At 41.2% G+C, this 24,827-nt stretch overlaps 1 protein-coding gene across 3 annotated transcripts in view; it reads left to right on the plus strand.

The window, feature by feature from the left end:
- The window catches only part of syn2b (synapsin IIb), a 77,059-nt gene that overhangs the window by 6,200 nt on the left and 46,032 nt on the right, over positions 1 to 24,827 (plus strand). The window contains exon 1 of one of the 3 annotated variants that reach the window (XM_035152302.2): positions 2,110 to 3,208. The exons of 1 other annotated variant lie outside the window; for it this stretch is intronic. In XM_035152302.2, coding sequence (XP_035008193.2) covers positions 2,766 to 3,208 — 443 coding nt within the window. In that variant the 5' untranslated portion in view covers positions 2,110 to 2,765. Of the gene's footprint in view, positions 1 to 2,109; positions 3,209 to 24,827 lie in introns of those variants that run through there. One more of the 3 variants, XM_035152301.2, reaches the window with a different exon arrangement.

Genomic DNA, 24,827 nt, shown 5'->3' on the forward strand with positions numbered 1-24,827 from the left:
CCCAGACACAGTGTGTTTCCTCAACTCTGCCCCCTGCATAATTTCATGCATACCCATACTGTTATATAATGACTGTTTTATGTGTTGTGTATCTGTGTCATGAAACATGTAGGCCAGGATGAGCTTAGGATGTCGTTCACACTGCAGCTCTCTGTGTGTGACTCACTGTGGCTCTCTTCTGGTTGACTAAACACAGCCCCCCCTTCCTCACTTGGCTTGACTCATCGTGACTGGCTACAAATATGCACCCTGCATTAAGTTATGCAAGGAAAGACAAAACTCTTTTGAGGACTGAGAACGGTGGAATTTATGAATTATTTTACAACACAATTTATGCCCGTGCTTGAGTCCTGAGACCTGTTAACGAGCACGGACACGCAGTAGGTCATTGGACATTTTTCTTTATGACAAGAAAAGTGGGTTGTCGACTCATCTTGTTCTGACATCAGCACATTTTCTGTCACGCTACACATCATATATATTTAGGTGCACGTCAGAGGCATTAGTCTTTATAAAGACCGTGCACAGTTCTGTAGCAGCTTTATGTAAAAGAAACAAAAATAAGGGGTGAATAAAAGGTGAATGCCGGCGGCTGTGGTGCAGTAATGTGGAGTTATCATTTCCGATGTCTCATGTAAGAAAAAAAAAAAAACTCAAATTATGAGTCAGACTAAAGTAGCTGAGATTCAAAAGAGATGTGAGCACACGAGTAGTTTGGATTACAATTGGAAAGCAACCTTTCGATTGTGTAAAGGTCAAGGAATGTATTTCCATTAATTGAGATGGTAGATCAGTGCCAACCAAATCAAAATGAAAGCAGAAATCTCAATGCTTGACAATGAAGGAGCTTTCAAATCCAATAAGTGGTGTTGCCGGTGAATATCTCTAAATAACAGCTTAACATCCTTTCAGGAATAACCCATTGAAGACAATGGAGAAGTAGACTGTGGTGTAGGTCTTCTTCTGCTGCAGTCTTCTAATGCCAAGCTGTTCCCTTTAGTGTGGCGCAGACGTGTGTGGAATTTTCCTCCCGCTTGAATAATCTTCTTTCTCTCTCTTTGTCCTGTCATCTTCTGGCTGTTTCTTTTTTTTCTTTCTTTTTTGAAGTGAAGCTTAGAGCAGCAAACAGAGCAGACGCTGCCTGCTGCCGCTGACGGCGTTTAGGAATGGCGTTCACCACATACCCTGAAATACTGAGTTGTATAATGGAGAAGGGGCATGGGGAGGAGACGATTGTTTAGGAATTAGAAGGGAAAGAGACACAGAAAACAAACAAGCAAACAAGCAGCATCTATTGTTTGACTCAATATAGATTTATTTTATCATGCGGTTTTGTGATTTGTTTTATTCTTGGAAATTGAGAAGTGTAGATTTGCTGACAATGTACCTTTAATAGAAGAAATCTCTGCTACCCTTTAATCCCTACTACTTCCAATATGAATGCTACCAACACTAATAATCATTACAGATCCTCTTACACGGATTATAAAATGATGCAAAATGCAACTAATGTCACACTTGTCACGACTGTGTCTCCTCAAGCTTTGTTTCCCTCTGGGCAGCACCACCATTACCTTTAAGCCCAATAAAATAGGCTGAAAAACAGGACCCATTATTTAAGGGTAACACGTTTCACTGGAGTGGGATCATTTGACTAATTACATCGGCAGTTAGAACCTTGAGGGATGGATGTGTCGAGGTCCGTCTGTTTCTCTTTTCCTCCCTGCCTTCCGTCATGCCAAGTGCTTTTATTGGCAAAATACTGGCACAAGTCTATTCTCACGGGCTTTTTTTTCATTTGAGAATTAATCTTTTAGATGCTCTTACATGGAGGTAAAAAGAGATGGAGGAAATATTGGGTCGAGAAGTGGGGTTTAAAAGAATGGATGGATGGATGGAAGACATAGTATGGAGGTGGGGCTTGCAGCACAGGATGGATGGCGTCTCCATCTGTGAACTCCACCTTCGGCACGATCTCAGGAAACCCCCTTCCACTGGTTGCACACGGCACGCAACGCTACAAGGCTGCAGCACGACACACACACGCACAGCCTATGATGTAGGAGGATGATGACAGGAGGAGGAGGAGGCGAGGGGGAGGGGAAGGGGGAGACAGCCAGTGAGCGTGCCGAGCGAGAGAGTGAGGAGAGAAAGGGCATAGGGAGCGTGAGCGAGTGAAAGAGTGAGATAAGCAGAGAGAGCTGCATCTCCTGAGCGCATTCAGCTTGCAGCAGTTCAAGAGGCAGGCGGGCAGAGTAGAGGGGGAAGAGCACCAGTATCTCATAGGAGGGGACGACACCACACCTCTCTCTCTCTCTCTCTCTCTCTCTCTCTCTCTCTCTCTCTCTCTCTCTCTCTCTCTCTCTCTCTCTCTCTCTCTCTCTCTCCCTCAGACTCACACACACTCTCTATCACGTCACACTCATTTGTGAGGAGGCGTAAGGCTCAGGAGGAGGAACACCACAGCACACGCTGTTTTTCTGCCTTAGCTTTGGAGAGCTGTCTCTAGAAGACTGGACCAGAGCTGTATCCATTGCTTCATCCATCTTCTCCTTCCTCGCTTCACATCCCTGCAACACAGAAGCAACTCTCCGTCACCTGCCCCTCAACCATCTGGACTGATTTGCTCTCCGTCATCCACCAAACCTCTGATCAGTGGGTTTCTCTAACTGTCTCTGCTCTCCTCTATTCAGCCAAGAAATCCAGAGACCCACTCAGAGAGCAACTAACCGACCGACTGAAGGACCAACCTTCCAACTGCAATCATGAACTTCCTCCGTCGCCGGCTCTCTGACAGCAGCTTCATGTCCAACCTGCCCAATGGCTACATGACAGACCTCCAGAGGCCTGACCCAGCTGCTCCTCCTCCCCCAACCACCTCCTCTCCTACCCAGCTGGGCCCAGCACCTGCCCCAGCGGCATTCCCTGCCCTGTCCCCGACCAAAACTCCAGCACCGTCCCAGGCGCCCGCCAGCTCCCCTGCACCTCAGGAGCGGCGTCTATCCCAGGTGGCTCCGCCGCCTCAACAGGCCCAGTCCACCTCCTCCAGTGGTTCCTCTGGCTTCTTCAGCTCCTTCAGCTCCATCACCAACGCGGTCAAACAGACGGCTGCATCTGCCGCCGGGTTCGTGGAGCAGTCGGCGCCTTCTCCCTCCCTTTCCAAGAAGTTCAAGATCCTGTTGGTCATTGACGAGCCCCAGCATGAGTGGTAAGATACTAGCAGCTTTGATGATTGGTTGAGAGTTGTCCAATTGACTTATAGGTGGTTGATGTGCATTGTAGCATGCGCTGAGCGTTGTCGCCGAATGAGTTTACAATATTCAGTGAAACAGGCACACTCTTTCAAAAATTTTGGGCTGTAAAAATATTATCATTTAAAAAAGCTATGCTGACTGACACTAATTTAAAATAAGATAATTTATTCGTGAAGTCCTTGATGAGATTCTCATGTTCAAAAGCAGTAGCCAAACGAACATATTGGATTTTTATCTTGCGTCAATCGTAAAATGAATCTTTTACATCCTTATATCTCAGTCTGTTTTTATTTGTGCTTTATGTCTTTATATTTAGATATATATTGTTTCCTCTCACTGAATCTGATCCCAAAATAGCAACTGCTCCGTTAATCTGAACAGACAGGATATCATCTCTCTGGGGTTTTGGATTCACACATCCCACCACCCAGCTCTGTCACCTGTCTCTATTTTTGTGTGTTTATTTGAGGCTTTAGGACATCATGTGTGCGTTTGAGTGTGTTTATGTAAATGTGAGCAATGAATAAGTGTTTTCAGCCCTTGACAGCACAAGTTGGTGAGCAGGATATTATCCCTTTGCTATCACCTTGTACATCATCCCGGTTCGTACAACAGCATGTAGCTCTGAATAAAACATCCCTCTCTACACATGAAACGTGAGCCCCTGGCACTTAAATGATGTTGCTATTTCACTCACTGCTTTCTGCCCCCTGCAAATCACATTTTCCGGCTGTAAAGGTTCTCTGTGTGGACGCTGATGTGTGGCTGATGATGGATTTTACAGCCCCTCATTGCTGCCATTATCTAGGTGTAGTTTTATCTTGTCAGCCTTGTGTCGGTGCCCGCGTGATAAAGTGACGGCCGCACAAGATAAATTTGACCTTTTCCATTTAATGACGTTATGGAGTGTTAGAATCCCACATAACTGAGTGTTGTTACAGTTCTAAACAAAAAACGTGTGGAAAGGGTTGAAAGCAAATTTGTAGATGAAGTCCATGCAATGTGGCCAAAATCTCCAGGACAAACCAACAAGTAGAGTTGATTTCTTGTGTCTTGTCAGAGTTTCCTTGCTGTTTGTCAGACTCTTAACAGGATAATGTAAAAACTATAGAACCTTTTTTATCAAAACATTTCTGTTTTGATTTTGGAAGTGGATTCTATACTCTGCATGCAGAAGTGTCCCTTTAGTTCCAAAAATAGAGTCGGAAATCCTTTTTAATTCTCCTTGAGTCGACTTTTGGCTTAGAAATGTATGTAATCATGCTTTAGTGCCAAAAAATGAATACAATTACACCTTTCTTATGGACTTTGCCATTGTAGGTGTCTGATGCTGAGATTTAAGTGTCTGAACGATTTAAAATGCAAATGCAACTAAATGCTCTGTCACTTGGGACAAATTCCAGTTTCACCGAGGGGCGTGTCTAGAGTATGTCGGTGCCATAATACAATCTATAGCTGTAGTACTGGCATCTGTTTTGAAATAAACTGGTGCCATGTACCATTAGTGTCTGAGTTAGTGTTTCTGAAAACGGACTTAATGGCTTCAACTGTCTAGTGCAGTGGATTTTATTTTCGGCGTAATCAGCACAGGATTATCTCACTGAGGGAGAATTATGCATCTGAGTGTACGTGCACCAGCTTCAAGGCTCCACTACAATGTATGGACTGAATGTGACTGCAGTTATGGTAATCCTGCTGTAAGTGTGTTGGTGGCTTATGATTGGATGGCTGCCGCCCATGATGTGGTGGTGTCTAAATGGGAGCTACTGCAGGCTGCGTTCAGAAAGAAGCATTTGAATGCAGCACTTAAATTATCTCAGCAATTACCATACAGAACTGCATGTGTGTAGATATAATTTGCTTTTACAGGCTTATCATTTGAATTGTAAACTGCCAAATACGAATGGAAATACACCGAGAGAGGCTTGTTTTTACTGCTTTTCCCCTGCGTGAACACATGAGCGACATAACCAGTAAAAACACATCACAGCTGCCTTTCGGGAACATAATGTAGCTTTTAAAATCAATGTAGCTTTTTGTTGCTCCCTCACCTCAGACATTTGTAACAAACACAAACAACATGATGAAACTGTGGTTTCACAAGGAGGGGATATGATTACACTACGTTTGTGAGTCATGCATTCCCACTGATACTGAGAGAGTTTGCAATGACTGCTAATATATTTTACATGTCACATCCTTGCAAAAAAAAATCCTGTAGTACAAATGAAACCTAGTTGCAGGACAAGGGCAGCTTATATGTCTTATGTTAATGTTTGGGTAATATAATTGAATATTTAAGAAATGTAATGCAATGAATTTGACTCCTTATTTTCAGATGTCAACAATTATTCATCCACAGAGCTTGACATAAATATTAATGTTTATTCTTTAGGCAGGAGATGCTTGCAGACAGAGCGCCCCTTTAAGCATCATGGGCCAGAGAGGCATTCTGCTAAATGTTATTGATTTTCCACTCATATAACTCAGAAAACAGAAATTCACACAGGAAATTCCCGCTAGGCTATATTCTAATCAATCAGATATGAGGTAAACCTAAGACACAAGTTTCTTTTTCTGTATTAAGTTCAAAATTATTGTCAGCCTGGAGCCAGATTTTTACTTGATGATCCTCATTATTCTCCTTGAGACAAATTTGTATTACAATTAAATCACAAAGGTCCTTTGATAAAAAGGTGTCTATTTGATTTTTGGGATGTTAGACCCCATCAGTTGAAGGGAAACATGCAGTTATTTGCATCTACTTAAATTACACTGTATTATGACTCCTTGAAGTCTGAGAGAGTTTTGAGCCAGCGGCAGATGATGGGCAGTGACGTTGTTTTTATTTTAGACTTTACTTTTATAGCACCTTACAAAACAAATGTTACAAAGTGCTTCCCCAGGCAATAAACACGATATATGAAGCAAAAGTAATGATAAAATAAACCACTAAAACAATATAATAGTTAAATATTAAAGTGGTAGAAAAAAGTGATAAATACAAATATGCAAAGCCTGTCCATAGATACATAACCCACAGAACAGCCACAATATTAAAACCAGATACCTGTTATAATGTTGTGAGTGATCAGTGTACAGACACACAAAATTACGAGGATACAGTTTTAAAAGCTTTAAAAGTTGGCACAGATTCTGATAATAATCTTATAGTCTCTAGGAAGTGCATTCCAGAGTTTGGTTTAATCCCCTCCAGTCACATAAATTGACCTGGGAACAATAAGAAATTACTGATTAGACGATCTAAGACCCGGGTCAGGCTCATAGGACATTAAGACATTAAGAGATCTATATATTGTGGGGTCAGCAAAAGTCATGCTAAAGAATAATGCAATTTAAAAATCAATGCTATGTGGAAAACCCATTCTGTTGGGTCAAGACAGAGAAGAGCCTTTAGAGAGAGAAAGTAAGGTTAGAGACCTTAATTTAAAGACTATATATTAAATATTAAAAGGAATTTGTGAATAGACATAATGAATGATAAATGATTCCAGGGTTCAAGTCAGGGGACTCTACACCCAGTGCAATTTTTTTCAGGTCTGAGGCAGTGGAGCCAGCCAGGCGTCCAAACATTTGAATCTAACAAGCAGAGCTGGCTGAGTGCAGCAGGTATCATCCTATAGGCACAGGTAAAACAGATTATTTTTGGTGGAACAGAAAAGGTAACAGAGCTTTCAAGTGCAAAAGACTGTGAAGTAGGTTAAACAGTTTCTACCACTGTGGATGTGAGACGATGTGGCAGAGTCTCTGTGAACGAGTCCTTTTATAACGAGGCGGGTCGTGGAGTTGTTCAGGTGGCTCAGGTGTGTAGATGATTTGGCTGGAGAACTCACAGACAAGTACCAAAGATTGTTTATAAAGATGGATGACATGACTGCTCCCCAAAAGTGAAGCCAAAGCGCCTCGATCGCCACCTGTTGGCTGACTGAAGTATAGGTCATAAATTCTGCCTCCTCCATGATAGCAGATGGGACAAAGACCAAACTGAAAAATCTAAATACAAGTCAAATGTTTGCCAAAGATGGTTTCTTTTATTTTAGGTAGTTATTTTCACACTGATGAATGTTCAAGTGTTAATTATTTCGGTAAGTTTGGTTTTGTTTATCAATTTAATATTATAAAAACAGGATGAAATGTCATGATTGACAGCTGAGACTGACTCACAATTGGTTGTGAGTCCCCCGATCACCACAGACTCTGGCTCCAAATGCGCAAAATTGCAGCGTTCAGATGTGAGATATTTTGGCTTCATTTCTGGGTCGTGGGAGGAAGTTGAGATTATATATTTATATACATTTCTATTATTAGGGACAAGGACCAATGGAAGACATGCAAAACAACAGCAGGAAACAGAGGTTAAAGCCATATTCCTAAAACTAAAACCTAATTGCATGATCTAGAAACTCTTCACAATTAAAAACAACAACACTAATGGTAATAGGTTTTGTATTTATATAGCACTAAGAAAGCCTATTTTTTTACACCTAGACCAGTGAATTATGATGAATAGATTGATGGCAGGACTAAAAGGGAAAGGCATCCAATTAGTGTCGGTCATGTCCACCTGTCAATTATAATTAACTGAGATAAAACATCCTACAAATATTCGTCACAGGGTTTTTTCTTGAGATTGCCAGAGTAGATGATAGTAAAGACAAGCAATAACACTTTGACTTTCTCTTTCTCCGTCTGTGTTCTTTTATTCACCTTCATTTGACTTTTCCTGGAATTAAACTTCCACTATTCTCCTAATTTAAAGATTCCTCTCAAAAGTTATCTTAACTTTGTATCTTGAAATAGATTCAATTAGCATAAAAGGAGCATTTGGCATGAATAGCAAATTGAGGGACATGCTGATAGAAATGGGCCATAGCTCTGAATACCGTTGGCATTTCTCCTTTTCAGTGCTGGCTGGCAGTTGCATAATCGACTGCAGGTATCATGAGTCTCTCTCCATCTGACGGCTGCACTCTCTAAGCTCTCAAATATCAACTGCGCTTCCGTGATGGCTTACTCTGGCTGTGCCACAAAGAGAGACCACAATGGGAGTCCAGCAATAAAGCCAAGATGAAAGAGTGAATGTATTTTGAGGCAATACAGAGTGTCTGCGTAGCCTCATGTAGTCTTTATGTAACAGAGCCCAGCCCATTGAGACGGGTGAGGGACGAGACAGTGTCCTCCGGGGCCTTTCAAGGTGAGGAGAGGCTAAGAGGGAGAGGAGAGTGGGAACATCTGGGAATCTCCCTTTTATTACTTCCTGTTGATGTCGGTGTGATGCTCTTTCCTGTTCTTCTCACCTCTTCTCCGTCCCTCCCTCTATACGTGTCTTTTTTTATCACAACAGTCGCTCTCTGGCTCCAGGGAAAACTGCTCTGGGTTCATGATGCGATGAAGTAATGAGAGGAGACATGGTGATTCAGCAGTTTCAGCCCAAAGGCCACATCTGCTCTCTTTCCTTTGCTCTCTATATCTGTCTGCATCTCTCTCCCTGTTTTGCCTCCCTTTCTTTATCTATTCAGTACCAGGATGTGTATTTACCACCTATATAGCCCATCAGAGATTATTTCATTGTAGTTCTGTTGACTTTTCAGTATGACTCATAGTGGAGGGTCTCATTGGTTCGACTGCAGGTGGACGCACAGCTCTGTGATGAGGAGGGCTTGATGTTGAATGTCAGCTTGTTGCCCTGCGGCTATTGAGCTTTAACTGGTTGGTATTTAAACTATTTCAGCTTAGCCAATGAGAAGCAACTTTTGAAATTGCTTCACAGAAGTGATGGCGGTATAAACATTCTTTTAATCCATTGTACTTTGTGCGTCAGTGATTGCAAAATGCAGCAATTTTCCACAAGCTGACCTGAAGTTATAAAAACTAATTTAAGATTCTGCAGCCATGCTAGCAGCACAGTGACTAACACCCGCATGGTAGCATATACGTGCCTTCAGCATGACTGTGCTGATGTTAAGCAGGTATAATAGCTGTGTCTCAATTCATGGCGCCCTTGTAGACAGCATTTGAAGACCAATTGGACACAGTGGCACAACTTGGCTGTCCCATTTTGAAGGTTCCTCAAAACGCGTCCATTCGAACAAATGAGGCTCCAACATGTGGATAATTTTTTAACAAACCCATCCCAGAGTTCATTGCACTACTGTGGCAAACAGTTTTTCAAAGAATTGATACCGTCGGCAAATACCGGGGCTTCAACTCAACCTCACAGTTAACAGTGTACATGTTAAAAAACCAAGGGGCAGTAAAAACGTTATCTTTGCGTCCAACAGCAGCTCTGTTGCTTGGCAACAGCAGTACAAGTTGGTGATGCTGATCACGTAAATCCTCTGTGGACCCGACCGTGTGATTTTCAGTTCAGCCTTCGTGGTCTACACAGCCCATGAAGGCCACCTCCTTCATTGGCCGCATTGACCGCATCATTCGAATGAGATGGACCCTGAATAGAGATACATTTTCTTGGAGCCATGAATGTCTGTTTCATAGCAGTCCATCCAATATGGTTGAGATACTTCAGTCTGGACGAAAGCTGTGCACTAACTGAACAATGATGACATACTTATAGCCATGCTGTTAACATGGATAAAAACTGCACTGCATTCTGGTTGGGTTTATTTGGTCTCCTGTGGTTAAACAGTAAGAGACGCACTGTTTTGACTCAGTAACAGACCTGAACTGGATGTAAACAAGTGTATAAAGTGTGGGTGTGTGTGTGTGAGTGTGAGTGTGTGAGCTTGCACTGACCCATGCAAATTAAAAAAGTTGTTCTAATTGTCTCCATCGCCGGTGGAGACAGGAGTACACAGTGAGTGCAGGTGGTGAGGTGGAGCCTTGTGTATTTCCATCGACAGTTCACACACACACACACACAGTGCTCACACATCTATAAGCACCTGCATTCTGTTTCTATTCTCTGCCCGCTCGAAAAAACACATACAGCATTTTCATGAATTCACCATTCTTTGTTTGTTTTCTGTGGATCAGTGGCTTGTAAATAAAGTAATTTATTGTTAAAGGTTAACACAACACATCTACGTGCAGTACATACACTACAGAACAGGTCGGATCATTTTCAAAGGTCATTTTGACTTCTGCTGAATGTACTTTTGATTCACAGAGTCATAAGGAATTATGAGTGGCATTGCGATTCTGAGTTGCAGGTTGTATTTCCAAACACACAGGCTGAGAGCCGACCCTTATATAGCCGGCAGCAATGTCATGTTCCCTTAGTAGTGTTCTCTGGGTTTTGACCTTCTAATGTCTTTTAGCTCTCAGTTGTTGTCATACTAGACTGGTGGCATTTTGAGCCCAAGGAAGAAGAACACTCCAAGAAGCAATGTTTAACCTTGTAACTTCCAAAATAGGAAATTATTTCTACAAGTTTAATGTGATTAAACTTACATTTGGATTTAAATCACAAACGGTCCCTTAAATCTTAACAGTTTGGTACTTTGTTAAAAAAAGATAAAGCCCTTAAAGGAATTAGAAAATAGACACGCATCATTGAAAGTGGTTGAATTTAGATATTCTGTTGAAAAACTCTTCATAAGTCTCTGACGGTAATGTTTTAGTGGGAGTGGGAACCCTGTGGTTTTCCTTCCAAATGTACATGATGACATGAGTGGAAAATTAGAAAATTGTATGGTGGACATGTAAATATTTCACTGTAGGTAAAGTGTAACTAGCAGATTTTGCAAATATCACAATAAAGCACATGAGGTCGGTGACTTCAGCACCCACTGAAACTTCTGCCCCACTGATGAGGCTAAAAAATGGAGGGTGCCAGTTGTAAACATCAAATCTGCATTGCATGATGGGCATACTGAAACCTTTCTAAAATTGATACACAAAACAAATTTGAATGCCATATTTCCATGTTGCCTGTTTGGTTTGACTGGCACTCTTTTAATTCCGTCATCTTGTTCTACCCTCTTCTTCTGCTACGTATATATTGTATTGGCAACTGCTCGGAAAAGCAGTGCCCCCAGCTGTTGTCTCAACAAACCAATACCTAAATAAACAGAAGGCTTGTGCGTGCTCCCAAGGGACCATGGGAATTGAATGCCGATTTGTTGTACTGACTATGTCATTACCGACTGACTAATAAACAGCTTGTATCCCTAAAGCCTGTTAAGACTAAACATCAACCTCAAATTAGCATCTTAGCTCATTTGAATGTGACAGGAAACCTCCTGTGAGTATCGATGTGTATGTACAGTAAGTATCTTTTAGTTATTCATGACTAAGATAATTTAATTTATCTGAGAAGCCACATCCTGATTGATTAAGTTTCTAATGCCATAACAAAACTGATCTTTTATCAACAAACAACAAGGACAAGAAAGCGTTGACCTTCTTTTGAAGGATTTAATTTGATTTGGCCTCATTAGTAAAAATGTAATAATATATTGCAATTTAAAAAATAATCATTCTATTAAGTTGTTATATACCAATGTCATTTCTGATATAGCCTTTCTTTCTTTTAGCTAGTTATGTTAGCTAACATGTAAGCTGTGCTGCTTTTGTCCGAGGCTAACAGTTCTTCCTCACATCACTGCGAGTATTTATTGAAAAACATTAAAGACACTATAGAAACCTTAAAAAAGTTTCACTGGAGAAAGGTAGGGGCATGAAGCGTAGCGAATAGGTTAGCTAACTCGGCTAGTATTTTTGTCCAATGAAATACACCCTACTTATAGTCCCTGCCCTAAAGCCTGCATCTCAGCAATATTTTCCAACAAGTTTGGCTAACCATTGCATTTTATGTGGAAAAAATAACTGAGATTTGTTGGGAATTTGGCATAAGGTGTCTTAACGTTCACATAATCCTATTTTATATCTTATGGGCTATATCATTGGGCTATGTGCATTATTTTCTTCATAGGGAGTCATTATGAAGGACCTGCTTTTTATAGTTGAAAATGTGTCTGTAATATACATTTTAAATCTTCAAGACATAGATGAGGCATTTTAGTCAAGGATTTTGTTTGAGGATATAACTACCCTCACAGGGAGAAATTAATTATTTGCTGCGATTCAGAATCAATATTGATGTGAAAATCCACTTATATCCAATGATAAGGGCATCAGGTGAAAAATCAATGAGCCATCAGACATGTCAGATTTCAGGGTGATTTATATTTAATCTTTGCCCATTTTGACCTTTACTCTGATTGTAGCATGTGCATATTCTACAAACAGACCTCTCCATCCCTCTTCTATGGGTGTTTCTGTGTGTATTTGTGTTGTGCTCCTCTGCAGTATTTCAGAGATAAACCTGTTACTATGCATGAGGCATGAGGATACCTAAGAGGGTCTTAAATGAGACAAATCAGCAACACAACCTTTGGTGAAATGGTCCACTGTTGCCATGGCAACAGGTAATCTCCTTCAATAATCTTGAAGATGTATGGTCACCTCACATCTCACCCTCCTTCTCTCCCTGTTTCTCGCTGTTTGACTGTCTATCCTCTTTTCGCCTCAGTTTTTGTAGCTGTTTTATGAACATGAAATTCAAAGTTCAACAAGAACAAGTTTGACCATTATTAGAAGTAGTTTGTACGAGATACTGTCCATCCATGTCGGAGGGGGAACGTTTTCATTCTGCCCTAAAGGTGGGGTTAAAACCCTGCCATAATAATGATGATGAATGAAGAATATGACAATACTGGTTCACAGACAGTCTCTCTTGCAAGAAGAGGAGGGATGAAAGAACTCCATGGGGTTTCTAACACTATCCAACTTTGTCGCCTTCACAAGCCTGTACAATCCCTGTGTGAAGAGGGTGGCAAAGTCGGCTTGTTAGTTTTGGAAAGTCATAGAACTTGTCGCATGCAGCATCGACCACTTCTGTTGTTTGAATGTTGTGGAGGGAGCTCATGAAGACTGTGTAATACAGTTAAAAAGTTATTTTTACAAGTTACGCCTATACAGGTTTTGTCTTTGTTATGAAAGCACCTAATGGATCTTCTAACTCAATCACAAGCTCATGAAATTAAATAAAGTGAACAACACCAGTTTTATTACCTCATTAAGAAATGGTTTGTGCCAGTAATATGAAGCTTTAAGGCCAAATGAAAGTCCAACTGAAAGTCTAATGGAGTATATCTGATAAGGAAAGCCCTTTATCTTCAGTCTGACATGACTGATGCAGGCATGCATTTTACTTTTACTGTTGAAGCTGAGCAAAGCCAGTAACCAGGGGGCTGCTAACACAGGAGTTCTGTCTAAAGGAACTGAAGCTGTATGGACACGTTAAACTGAAGCTGACAACTGTATGTAGTTAATAACATTTTCCATAAACAAACTGGCTCATACGCAGCCACACTTACAATTTTCACATGCGGTAGTTACTTATTTCTACTTAATTGGATTTATACGAGTTGCTGTAAAACTGCCCCCAGGCTTATAGGCATGGCTGCACTGTCTGATTAATCACACATTTCTTACTCAGGGTGAATGGAAGGCATTACTGATGTCAAAGGCAAGTTTGGAAGTTATTACTCTTCATGTTAACACAAATCTGTTAAACAAATACAAAAGTATCTGGACATGTGTGGTGCCAGTGAGTGGACAGACGGTTGACCAAATTTTTTGCCTTGTTAATATGAATTAACAAATTAAGCGCAAGCCATGAGGGACTCCATCTTGGCTGCATCAGCTAACCAATGCTATTATTTCTTGATTTCTATTATTATTGACACCTATTTAAAAAAAAAAAAAGAAAAGAAAATGTGACTTGACGACAGTCGGTTTATTTAAATTGTTTAACTTCTTCCCGTCTTCAAAATCCTGTTTATCTCAGATATAAAAGCGACACACGTGCCATCCTCTTCCATCCTAGTTGCTATGGAAACATACTAATTGGAACATTTTGCATTCAGAGGCTGACATACAACATCCCCTGTATAGATGTGGTCACTAGTGTAGCTATGGAGCCTAGTACAGTCTACAACAAATTGTCTATGAGCGTCACAGAAGACAGTGCTTGACTCAGAGGATTAGCACAGACCCACATGAAGCCATTTCAATGACATGGTGAATGTTATACCTGACCATTTACTTTACGTTAAACTCCACGCCACATTTTTTTCATGTATGTATTAGGCATATCTTATTATGAGGACTGCAAATTATGTGTTAAGCTCTCCTTGGATTGGATGGATGGATGGATGGATGGATGGATGCACATTCTCATCACATTAGACTCAATGGGGGTTTTGTATTCTTGTCCTAAACCTCTCGTGTTTTTCTGCAAGACGACTCACATTGTTCCAAGTCAGATTCACCAAACTGTCTGAACTGAATAAACCTGTCATAAATCATTAATCAATCAAATCAAATCAATATCGCTCCACTTGACCCGGTCTTCCTGTTCCACTCCAAGAGTGAAAAGGAAGAATTTTTTGACATTGCTGAGCTTGTATAAATGATTAAAGGTTTAGCAGTACCAGAAGTTGTACTAAAGACCTAAAAAATTATTTTAATAACTGACGTGCCATTAGACCAGGGCTGTACTGTAACAGTCCTAGATATAAACAGACAATTTTAGAATTATAATTTAAAAAACTGCTTTCGGTAAATTGCCAAATCATTATGATGATGGTGAGCAACATACTCATTTTCCATTTAGTACAATCAAAGTAAATCATATTTAAACTCCAAATTAATTCAGATTGATGCATTAAGATTTCAGGTCATCTTGTGAATTCCATTAATATCTAACAAGAAATTAGAAGAAAACTAAGTTTGAGAAATTTGGTGAATACCACAAAATGTCCTAAATCATTTATGCCTTTTTAAAAACAGCTCTGTCCATAGAATGGCTTTGCCTTGATATTCCTTGTATCCTTGCAGCTAATGTCATGAAGTTATCCTCTAATTGCTCTGAAAGTAGATGTAATTTGATCAGCTCAGTAGCAGCGTGGTGCAATAAGCTGAGTGAGCTATAGGGCTTGTCCCTTGAGTCTTCCAGGGCACTGTACAGACCTTTGGAAAGAAGCAGCTTCAGAATGGTAGAAAAGGCACCTGTTTTATTAAACATGGGGCCGAGGGCGTCCCACATTCATTCTGTGGATTCCCTCTGGCAGAATTCAGATGGCGTCACGTGTGCTCGGTTTATCCATTTTGTCGTTGAGCTGTGAGGAAGAGTTGCCTCAGCCTGCCATTGTCTGTCCTCCATTAAGCAAGGGATGTGCAGCTCTGTTAGTTTTGGAGTCGGTGGGGAATCTGACAGAGGAAGTGAGGAGTAAATGTGGAAAGAGAGAAAAGGGAAAAATAAGACCGAAGAACAGAGGTAATGGCACAGAAAGCTGGTGACAGTAGAAGATTGATGTGAGGAGAGGAGATGGAGGGAAAATGAGCTCAGCAGAAGGACAGACTGTCACTCACTGTGTAAGCTATTCATGGTGTATAACAAGAAGCTGTATCAAACAGGTCTTTCTACCTCGTTGTATGTAGCTTTCTCTCACTGATTCAGTTCAGTCCATATAATGAGAGGGGCCGACGCATCATGGGCTCAGGAAGGTCTGAAGCCAAGGTCTGTTGAGAAAAATGTCTTTTACAAGCAGAATGTGGTGTAAGGCAGCATTTCCAAATGAAGTTTAGCTTATAAATTATCCCAAGGCCAGAAAAAGGTCAGTCTCATCATCACAGCTGCATGCGCTCGGCCAGTCGCGAGCCAGTTTCAGCTGTCAATCCTGACTTTTTATTTTATCGGGCATCAAATAACTTATTCAAAACACAAACACCAGTGGGATAAGAACTATATTAAAAGAAAGACATCATTGAGAAAAAATGAATGTAGCATTTACTTTTTTGTGTGGCCCTTGTCCCATCCACTAACCTGGAGGAGGCAGGATTTATGACCTATATCTGCAGCCAGCCACCAGGGGGGCGATCGAAACAATGGCATCTTTTTAGGGGAGCAGTCATGTTGTTCATCTTTGTATGCAGTCTATGGTAGTGGCAGCTTTACAACATCAATTCATGCATTAAGCAACAAATAAGAACATTAAAACTAGGGATGCACCGATATGGAAATTCTTGGCCGATACCGATATTTAAAACAACAATCTAGCCGATAGCCGATACCGATATTTGTTTATTACTTGAATAATATGAAAAACAGAAAAAGTGACAAGTGTAACTTTAGATGCCATGGTGTCGGGGGTAAATGACGTATTCTCCAAGCAAGCCTTTAGCCCCCCCCCCCTCTCTCTCTTTTTATCTATATGACTGCTTGTGTGGCAGTAGTGGATGGGCAGAGGGGGACATTTAATTATGTGATTGGGAAAATTGGGAAAATTTAAACTCCAGGACAACAGAAGGGGAATACAAAGTATGGGATGCATATTTGATCATTTATATCATATAAAATATGTCATTTATATCGTTTAAAATAATTTTTCAGTCTGTTTCCTGGCGCGATACGCTCGCTCGCCGAAACCATCGGTGAAGGGCGCTGGCACGGCGCGGCGCATCGCAGCCCATGTGAACCGCACAAAGGTTTAACAGGGGGGTGGATGGGAGGCGCCTGGCTTTCCTTGGCGCTGCGCTGCGCTTCAGCGCCCGGTGTAAACCCGGCGTCAGTGTACCATAATCTGGATGCCAGATTGGCAGGCTGCAGAAAACATACCAATGAACATCGGCCAATGTTATCGGTGAAAGTCAAGTTTATTACCGATACGCCGATGGCAGTAAACGGGGCGAATATCGGCCGCTACCGATATACGGCCGATACATCGGTGCACCACTAATTAAAACCTTAAAAAGCGATTTTAATATATTTTTTGCATATTTCTTTCTCTGTTGATTCACATATAGTGCTTACATACAGTGGCTACATGAAATTAAGGGTGGATGCTACAGCTAATAAACTCTTCTTCCTCATATTCAATTATTTATGATGATATAGGGAATTTTCTTGGAGATCAATTTATTTTAAGAAAGTGGGGAAGGTCTCAAGATTCTCTTTTTTTAATTTTAATATATTAACTTAAATGGCAATCCATCATCTCTAGGTCTGTACTGTGTAGTGCACGTCTTTCAGACCTCACCGACATTAGTGGCACTTGTACAGTGTGAACGTTGAGGCTCCAGCGGGGCTGCGGCTGCGCGACGGTATTAATCACATAAAGTGTTATGTGAAAGATGAAGTGGTTCAGATTGTGACAAAGCTCTGACCTTGGTTCTGCTGCGTGCTGATCATCGTTAGCAGCAGCAGGCTACATGCTGTGAACAGAGAGGACCACATGACAGCAGGAAAACTGCAGTCCCCCATACATTTACTGTACAATAAAGAAGCTGTCTCCCTCCCTGCATCTCCCATTCACCATTAGTTCTGCAGTGTCAGTACCTCCTCTTCTCTCCTCCTCAACCTCTGATTTGTTGCCACAAGGAAAAGCTTCATTGTAAAAAAGCTGTTCAAGTAAAAATCAGACTTTCCCTCTCAAAAATATGACTTGTATAGAAATCGCTCGATAGTACAGAAGCAGATTGTGGAACCAGCTGAATCCAGCTGTGTCTTTTAAGTCACTGAGGCCTGATTTGCTGAACAGGCTTTTAGGGGTTTTGCCAGCTGTAGCGTAGCAATAGACAATAATTCTCTGAGGTCTTAAACGGCTCAGTTGACCATATGGTGGTAGGTGCAATGGTGCATTTTGGCAGGAAATGCAGAACACACACACACTCACACACACACACACACACACACACACACACACACACACACATTCAAACACAATGGTAATGGCAGCAAGCTACCATGCAAGATTCTGCCCTGACCATCTGGAACAATTTTGAGTTGAGTGTCTTCCTCACTTGGGGACACTTTGACATGAAGCCACTACAGTGTAGAATACTAATAAGTCACTTAAGGAGGAAATATAATATAGTCACACTCATATGGTGCGACTTCATTATTATTTTTTGAGGATATTTTGGGGCATTGTGCATGTGTGAAAAGCGGAAAGAGAAAAGGGAAGACACGCTGCTGCAGGAGGACTCGTGTCTGTCTATGTCGGGGGACCTGCATATGGAGGCTTCTTTTATTTAAACCTAAAATTTAAAAAAGGGAAATGTTTATACATCACAAATCCGCAATCGCTTTAATGCTCCAACAAGTGTATTTATTGAGTAGAGAAAAAGATGTTGGTCGGTATGTGCCTGCACAGATCTGACAAGAAAGTGCACGTACCAATGTCAGCTAAACTGCACGCGGCTCCTTGTCAATGATTGGCTCAGTGATCACTCACTTCCTTTTCTGCCCCTTTACTATCAACACAATAATATAACAAACATATAAATAAAGGCCAGAACCTAAATGCAAGTCGAACTGACACACAGCCACATACGCCAAAACGCATAAGTTATAAAAGCTTTTAACAAAGAACTGTCATGTTCAGCTTCTCCTGTTTTGTTCTCCTTCTATGTGCCTCTATGAGCGAGCTTCACTGCAAGTATGTAAACATAAATCGTTGCAGACAGCGCACTCAGACCCCTGAAGGAGCCTTGCACGCACATGTAGCATTCTGGAGTCCAAACTCCAAGGATTTAAGCCTAATGGCACCAGAAAGTGACACATTTAAATTAATTGGTGTGTCCTTGTGAAATACAGTATGTGGTGCTGGAAGCTCTGTGGCGTGATGCCTACTGGATAACTAGTCTTCTTCCTCAAAGTGAGATGGGCTGACAACGCTAATATATCCAACTCTTCATGAAAGCACCATGCAGTTTACCCGTCACCGCTCTGTTAAATCCCAAACAACCCCTTTGAAAATGTCCTGACTCTTTAGATCTAAACTGCAAACTGGCCTTCAGCTTCACACACACACACACACACACACACACACACACACACACACACACACACACACACACACACACACACACACACACACACACACACACACACACACACACACACACACACACACACACAGAATCCAACCTTATGCATACAGCCTGTTTCTCTCCCTCTGCCTCTCTATCACACAACACACACACCACACATGGTGCATAGCCCACCCATGACGTGCAACTCTGTAGTAGGTGTAAGTGTCAAACTGTCAATATGGAGACGCCGCAAACTGCAAAGGCCAAGTGGGAGAACCACTTCCTCTCCACTCCGTAAAAACAAACAATGCACACACTCACACACATGCACACACTTACAATACTTTGTAAACTCATGATGTAATTATCCATGATGCATGTTGAACCAGGAATCAGAATCACTCCATTCTTGTGTTTTTAGTTATTTCCATTCAATAGTTATAGTGTTTTGATTGGATGAACTACATCTCGCTCTGAAAACAACGTAAAACATTCATTGACACAAACAATTTCTTGTTTTCCCTCTAGAATCCCTTACATAAGATACAACCTATTTGATCTCTAGGGGAAATTCATGTCTCAGCAGCACAGAGACAGGCCAGATTAAATCATACACAATATTTAATAAATAATTGAATTTAACTGACAAAATGTAAAGGAATAAAAAAAACTTAATATAAGATAATGTGCACTGTATATACATTAAAAACACCTAAAACCACAATAAGTAAATTGTGCAAATATTTCTACAATATTAATCCAGTAGTGCTACTCCTGCAGCTAAGATGTGTCAATTATATATTCATAGCATATTGCTATTGGTATGACTAACGTAATAAAGTATAGTGAGTAATGTTATATACATTTCTTTGGGTTTTTAAATATGTTATTAAAGACAGACTATTATAAAAAAAATAAACTTTTCTTGGAATATATATATATACTTTTATTTGTCAGTATATACCACATGTGTCTCATCGTTATTTATCCTGTATGCAAACAGAGGACTAATATATTAGTGTTTCATTAATTACATTATTGTTTATTAGACTGGGGGTGGATTTTACTTCACCTAAACTATCCTCTAAAGGAATAATTACTGCTACGCTGAGGAGATTAGGAGGGAAGTGAAGGGACAAAGATGTTTTTTCTAAACCTGAAAATTAATTGAATGGGGTGTTCTCTCTCCCTATCTCTCAGTAGATACGTGTGTGTGTGTGTGTGTGTGTGTGTGTGTGTGTGTGTGTGTGTGTGTGTGTGTGTGTGTGTGTGTGTGTGTGTGTGTGTGTGTGTGTGTGTGTGTGTGTGTGTGTGTGTGTGTGTGTGTGTGCGTAGGCTGTAAGTGTGGGCTTGTGTAGGTGGTTTTTGCAGTTTCTGTCTGCGTGTGCTGTTGTGCTGAAGGCTGCCTCCATCATATTTATCCACCATTCACATCCTCGCATTTCACACTCCTCAGGGGGGAACAAAAATCACATGACACATCCAAGCCAGCACTTTTCTAAAATGGCTGCAAGAAATATGGCAGGAATACGTCAACGCTTCAACATGTGCTTCTGTGTGTGTGCATTTGTATGTGCAGAGTTTGCTGGCTTTGAGTCGTGACCGGAAAAAAATCCTCCATCCTGAGCTTGTCGCAAACACCCACTGTGCAGGTTTGCTGCCGCTGATAGGGAGCTGCAGTAAATACTGTGCCGTGCACGTACTCGCACGCCTGTGGTTGTAAGATGTGACAGGGCTGAGGGGCAGAGAAGACGCTCTGATGGGGAACTCTCCGACACCACAGCAATCTTTAACATCAACCTCCAACTGGGAGATGCCAAACTCGTATTGAGGCTTGATTGGCCCCGTCGTCTGCCAGCAGCCTCTCCCTCACAGGCTGGTGTGTGAAGTGTGGGCCACACTAAAGTCCAGCCTGTTCAAACATCCACATTTCACTTCATCAAAGGCCTCATAGTAAGTCTAATCTCCCCTTCTACCTCTGCCAAGGAGGTAATGATTTCCCTGTCCGTTAGTTGGATGGTTTGTTTCTAGCATTACGCAAAAACTACTAAACAGATTTCCACGAAACTTGATGGAAGGATGGGACATAGGCCAAAAACTGTAGAAAATGTAGGCACAGATCTGGCGGACAGAGGGGCAGATCCAGGAATGGGGTAGTTTTCTTTTCAGTGACTAATTTATGGATCTTGATGAAATATAACAGGCAGTTTTAAGGAACTGATATCTATGCGTGTGTGTAATTTGGGGCTGCTTGATTGAATTTAAGGAGACTGTTGGGGCTTTGGAGGAGGTATGAGTTTCCATTCTCGTTTGCTTCCTTACCCACTCTGCTTATTTCCTTATTATAATCAAACCCAACCTTATCCCTCTCAGCCCAGTGGCTATAAAGTGTCACACATTGTTATGCATTTCCCTGTGACAAAGAGCTGTGATAAAAAATGAAAGACGCAAGAGGCAGTTCAGAGAGAGAAAAATGAACATCTTCAAGCAGGAGCAGTGTTATATCCTTCTCAGAAACCTTGAGGATGGGATTTCTTTTTTCAGTTTTAGGATGGAAGAAGATTCATCAAATAGCCTGTGGCCATTTTATTTTGGAAATTATCAAACTCACTGGCACATGTTCTCCTCCACCCCTTCTCTGCATGAAAAGCGTAATTTCATCCATACACTGAATTTCATTTTGCAATTTAAATCAGTACAACTCCAGTACAAAGGATTATCTCACTTTTCTATTAACAATGACTTTGCTGTGACTCCATCCTCTGGCTTTGAAGGATAGACCTTGAAGTCAAGGTGAATTTTGGCATCTACACCCAGCCTCATAATAAAAAGGCACTCTCATGAGTGTTTAATTTATAAAAACCGACCTCTGGTTATCAGACTCAGATCATTGGAGATTAACAAAACAATTAGAGCTACAAATGGCACAGAGGTCAGAGGTCAGGGAAAATTGATTGTTTGATCCTCTGGGACAGTTTTCATGATTTTCTGTGTGTTAGTGTTAAATTAGCTCAGGCTAATGGAAGCTCCTCTGCAACATAAGTACTTTATTAGCTATTACCCCTCAAAAGGCCAAAATTAACATACTGACTGAATGAGTGAGTGAGTGGTAGTAACTTTGGAATTTATCATTTTCACATACAGACATATTCATATTATTTCACCACAAAAACAGTGACCAGTAAAACCAGCAACTCTTTATTAAATTCAAACGATGAAAGTAATAGTTAATCATAAGCAAAGAACGAATATTCAGTCTCATTTTTGGGAGGGAAAATCCCACCATCCCACCGGTCCTACTGGAATTTGTCACAGTGGTTCTGACGGCCAGATCAGATGAATCAGAAGAAACTTACAGCGAGACAAATGAGAATGAAAAATTAGAATAAAACTTAATTTATTCTGAACAAGAGGAGTAGTCTTTGGTGCGTAGACCCCAGCAGGAAGTAGAACACCATGGAAGCAGTCCTACAAATTAGACTGCCCCCTGCAGACACTGGTGGTGGTGATGAAAATGGAGCATGAAGGGCCTCTGATTGGACGTGGGTCAATCAGTGATCGTGGTGCTGAACTGACTTCTGAATGACAGGAGAGGGAGATTCTCAACTTTGACAGCAGGTGATTGGCTCAATAAGAGCATGTGGAGTTGTGATTGGAGGAAAGGAGAGAATGAGCTGGTGGAGATGGTAAAGAAGACGGCCTTTTGACAGTTATGTCAATTTAGCAGTTGCTAAATCATCCTCAACAGTTTCTCCATCTCTAGTGCTTCACGTAACAACAGCTGTATGTATGTAGTGTTGAAGATTGGGGTAAGAGATTTTTTGAAAAAAGGATGGCGACAGTAGATGCTGGGAAATCAACAAAAAAAGGGCCCAGGGCATAAAACAATAAAAGCATGGCGAGACAGTGTGTGTGTGTGTGTGTGTGTGTGTGAACAGAGGGTTAAAGAGAGAGACGGGTCTGAGCTGGATGGTCACCGGAAAGATCTGCGGCACGTGTCTCCATCGTCCGCCTGAGCAGCACGGCGCATGACTGCCCCAGGGCTGCTGCACTCGGCCGTGTCATTGCTCAACAGCACACTTTTAGACACACACACACAGTATGAGACCCACACGAGGATGTGAGGGTGAAGGAGAGGGTGAAGAGAGAGAGGAGCAGAGAGTGAGAGGTTATAAGACAGAGGAAATGGATGGAGATTGAGGTGCGGAGAGATGTCAAGTGAAGGAGTACGATTTTGCAGGGGTTGGGGGCAGCGAGTGAAAGTGTGAATGTCACGCCAGCGATGCAGAGACACCTTTAGATTCAGACATAGAAATGAAGCAGGAAAACCAGAGAGGGAAATATTGCCCCTGTTCTGCACATGTTTGGACCAAATGCTTCGGCTCAGCGTTACACCATTACCCGGACCCATTTGTATATCGTGCACAGATGAGGCTGAATATCCTGATAAAGCAAAGCTCAAAATACATTTAATACCATGTGACTGCAGAGTGTTTGTGGAGCCATGAGAATACAGCGGTTCTCTAATGTGAGGCTACAGGGAAGCTACAGTCTCTCAGTGTTACTGCTGCTGCTGCCTGTGGCTTGTTGGGCTACAAAGGCTCAACTTTTATTATCCCCTCTGTGTCTAAAGCCTTTTGTTCCCTGATTGTGAACGTCACAGTCTGAAGTGGAGCACAGGGCTTTGGAGGATATATGATTAGATTGTAAGTAAAGATGGACGACCTGTTTCCAATTCTTGCCCCTTGACAGAAACGAGCGGTAGCGAGCAGGGGATGATGGTGCTGTGTTATCGAGTTTCCACCGAAACACATGCTTGACCAAAACACGAGCCAATTTCAGTTGTGAATCAAAATGTCTAACCCTGTTTTTATAGCATCAAATAATTAATTAAAACCACTTACTGGAAAAATGAACAATTGAACAAAAATCTGTGTAATAAGAATACTTAAAATCTTTGAGCCACATTTAACTAAATGTTATCAGGTTGTCACTGTTCAACAAGTCATTAACAAGTCAATCCTCATGTATGTGATGAGTCATGTTTTTCATCATGTTTTTCCATCACCCTGATTTTGGTTTAAATGCACTTGCTGTTGTATTTCTTAAAATTTAGTTTAGAGTACAAGTAATTGTACGATCTTCTGATTTCTTATTGTCCTCAGAGATGCCTCAAATCACTAGGTCTGACAATTTGAATTTTGAATAAGAGCAGAGCACATAGCAAGTGAGCTGGTACTATCGCAGCTTTTAAATCCCACCTTAAACACTGTTTGAACAGAACGGCCCAGTGGATAAGTACTTATCATTGACCCATTAATGATAGAACGACTTAGAAGTCAAAATATGAGCCATTCTATTCTTTTATTTTGAATGTTTACATAAGAATTACATTAAGCAAGATAACGAAGTATGAACGAAGGAGAGCTTTAGAAGTTAAGATGACATTTTAACACTTTGAACTGTTGTTTTTGCTTTAGTTTTGAACTATTGACCTGAGAAAGAAAAAAATAATTAAACCAGTGGGACTGGAGGTCCTCTGTCTGTCGTTACCCTCTCTCTCTGTCATCCTGTTGTTTGACCTCTTTGCCCAAACATGCTGCACAACTGAATATATTTGCACTCTACATGATCCCATGTGTCAATCCTAATTCCCCAAACTCTCCTTAATCGTACACGATACAAGCCCTGAATTGAAAATGCGAAAGC

This window comes from Hippoglossus stenolepis, chromosome 3, assembly GCF_022539355.2.
Source record: "Hippoglossus stenolepis isolate QCI-W04-F060 chromosome 3, HSTE1.2, whole genome shotgun sequence".
NCBI classification, from domain to species: Eukaryota; Metazoa; Chordata; class Actinopteri; order Pleuronectiformes; family Pleuronectidae; genus Hippoglossus; species Hippoglossus stenolepis.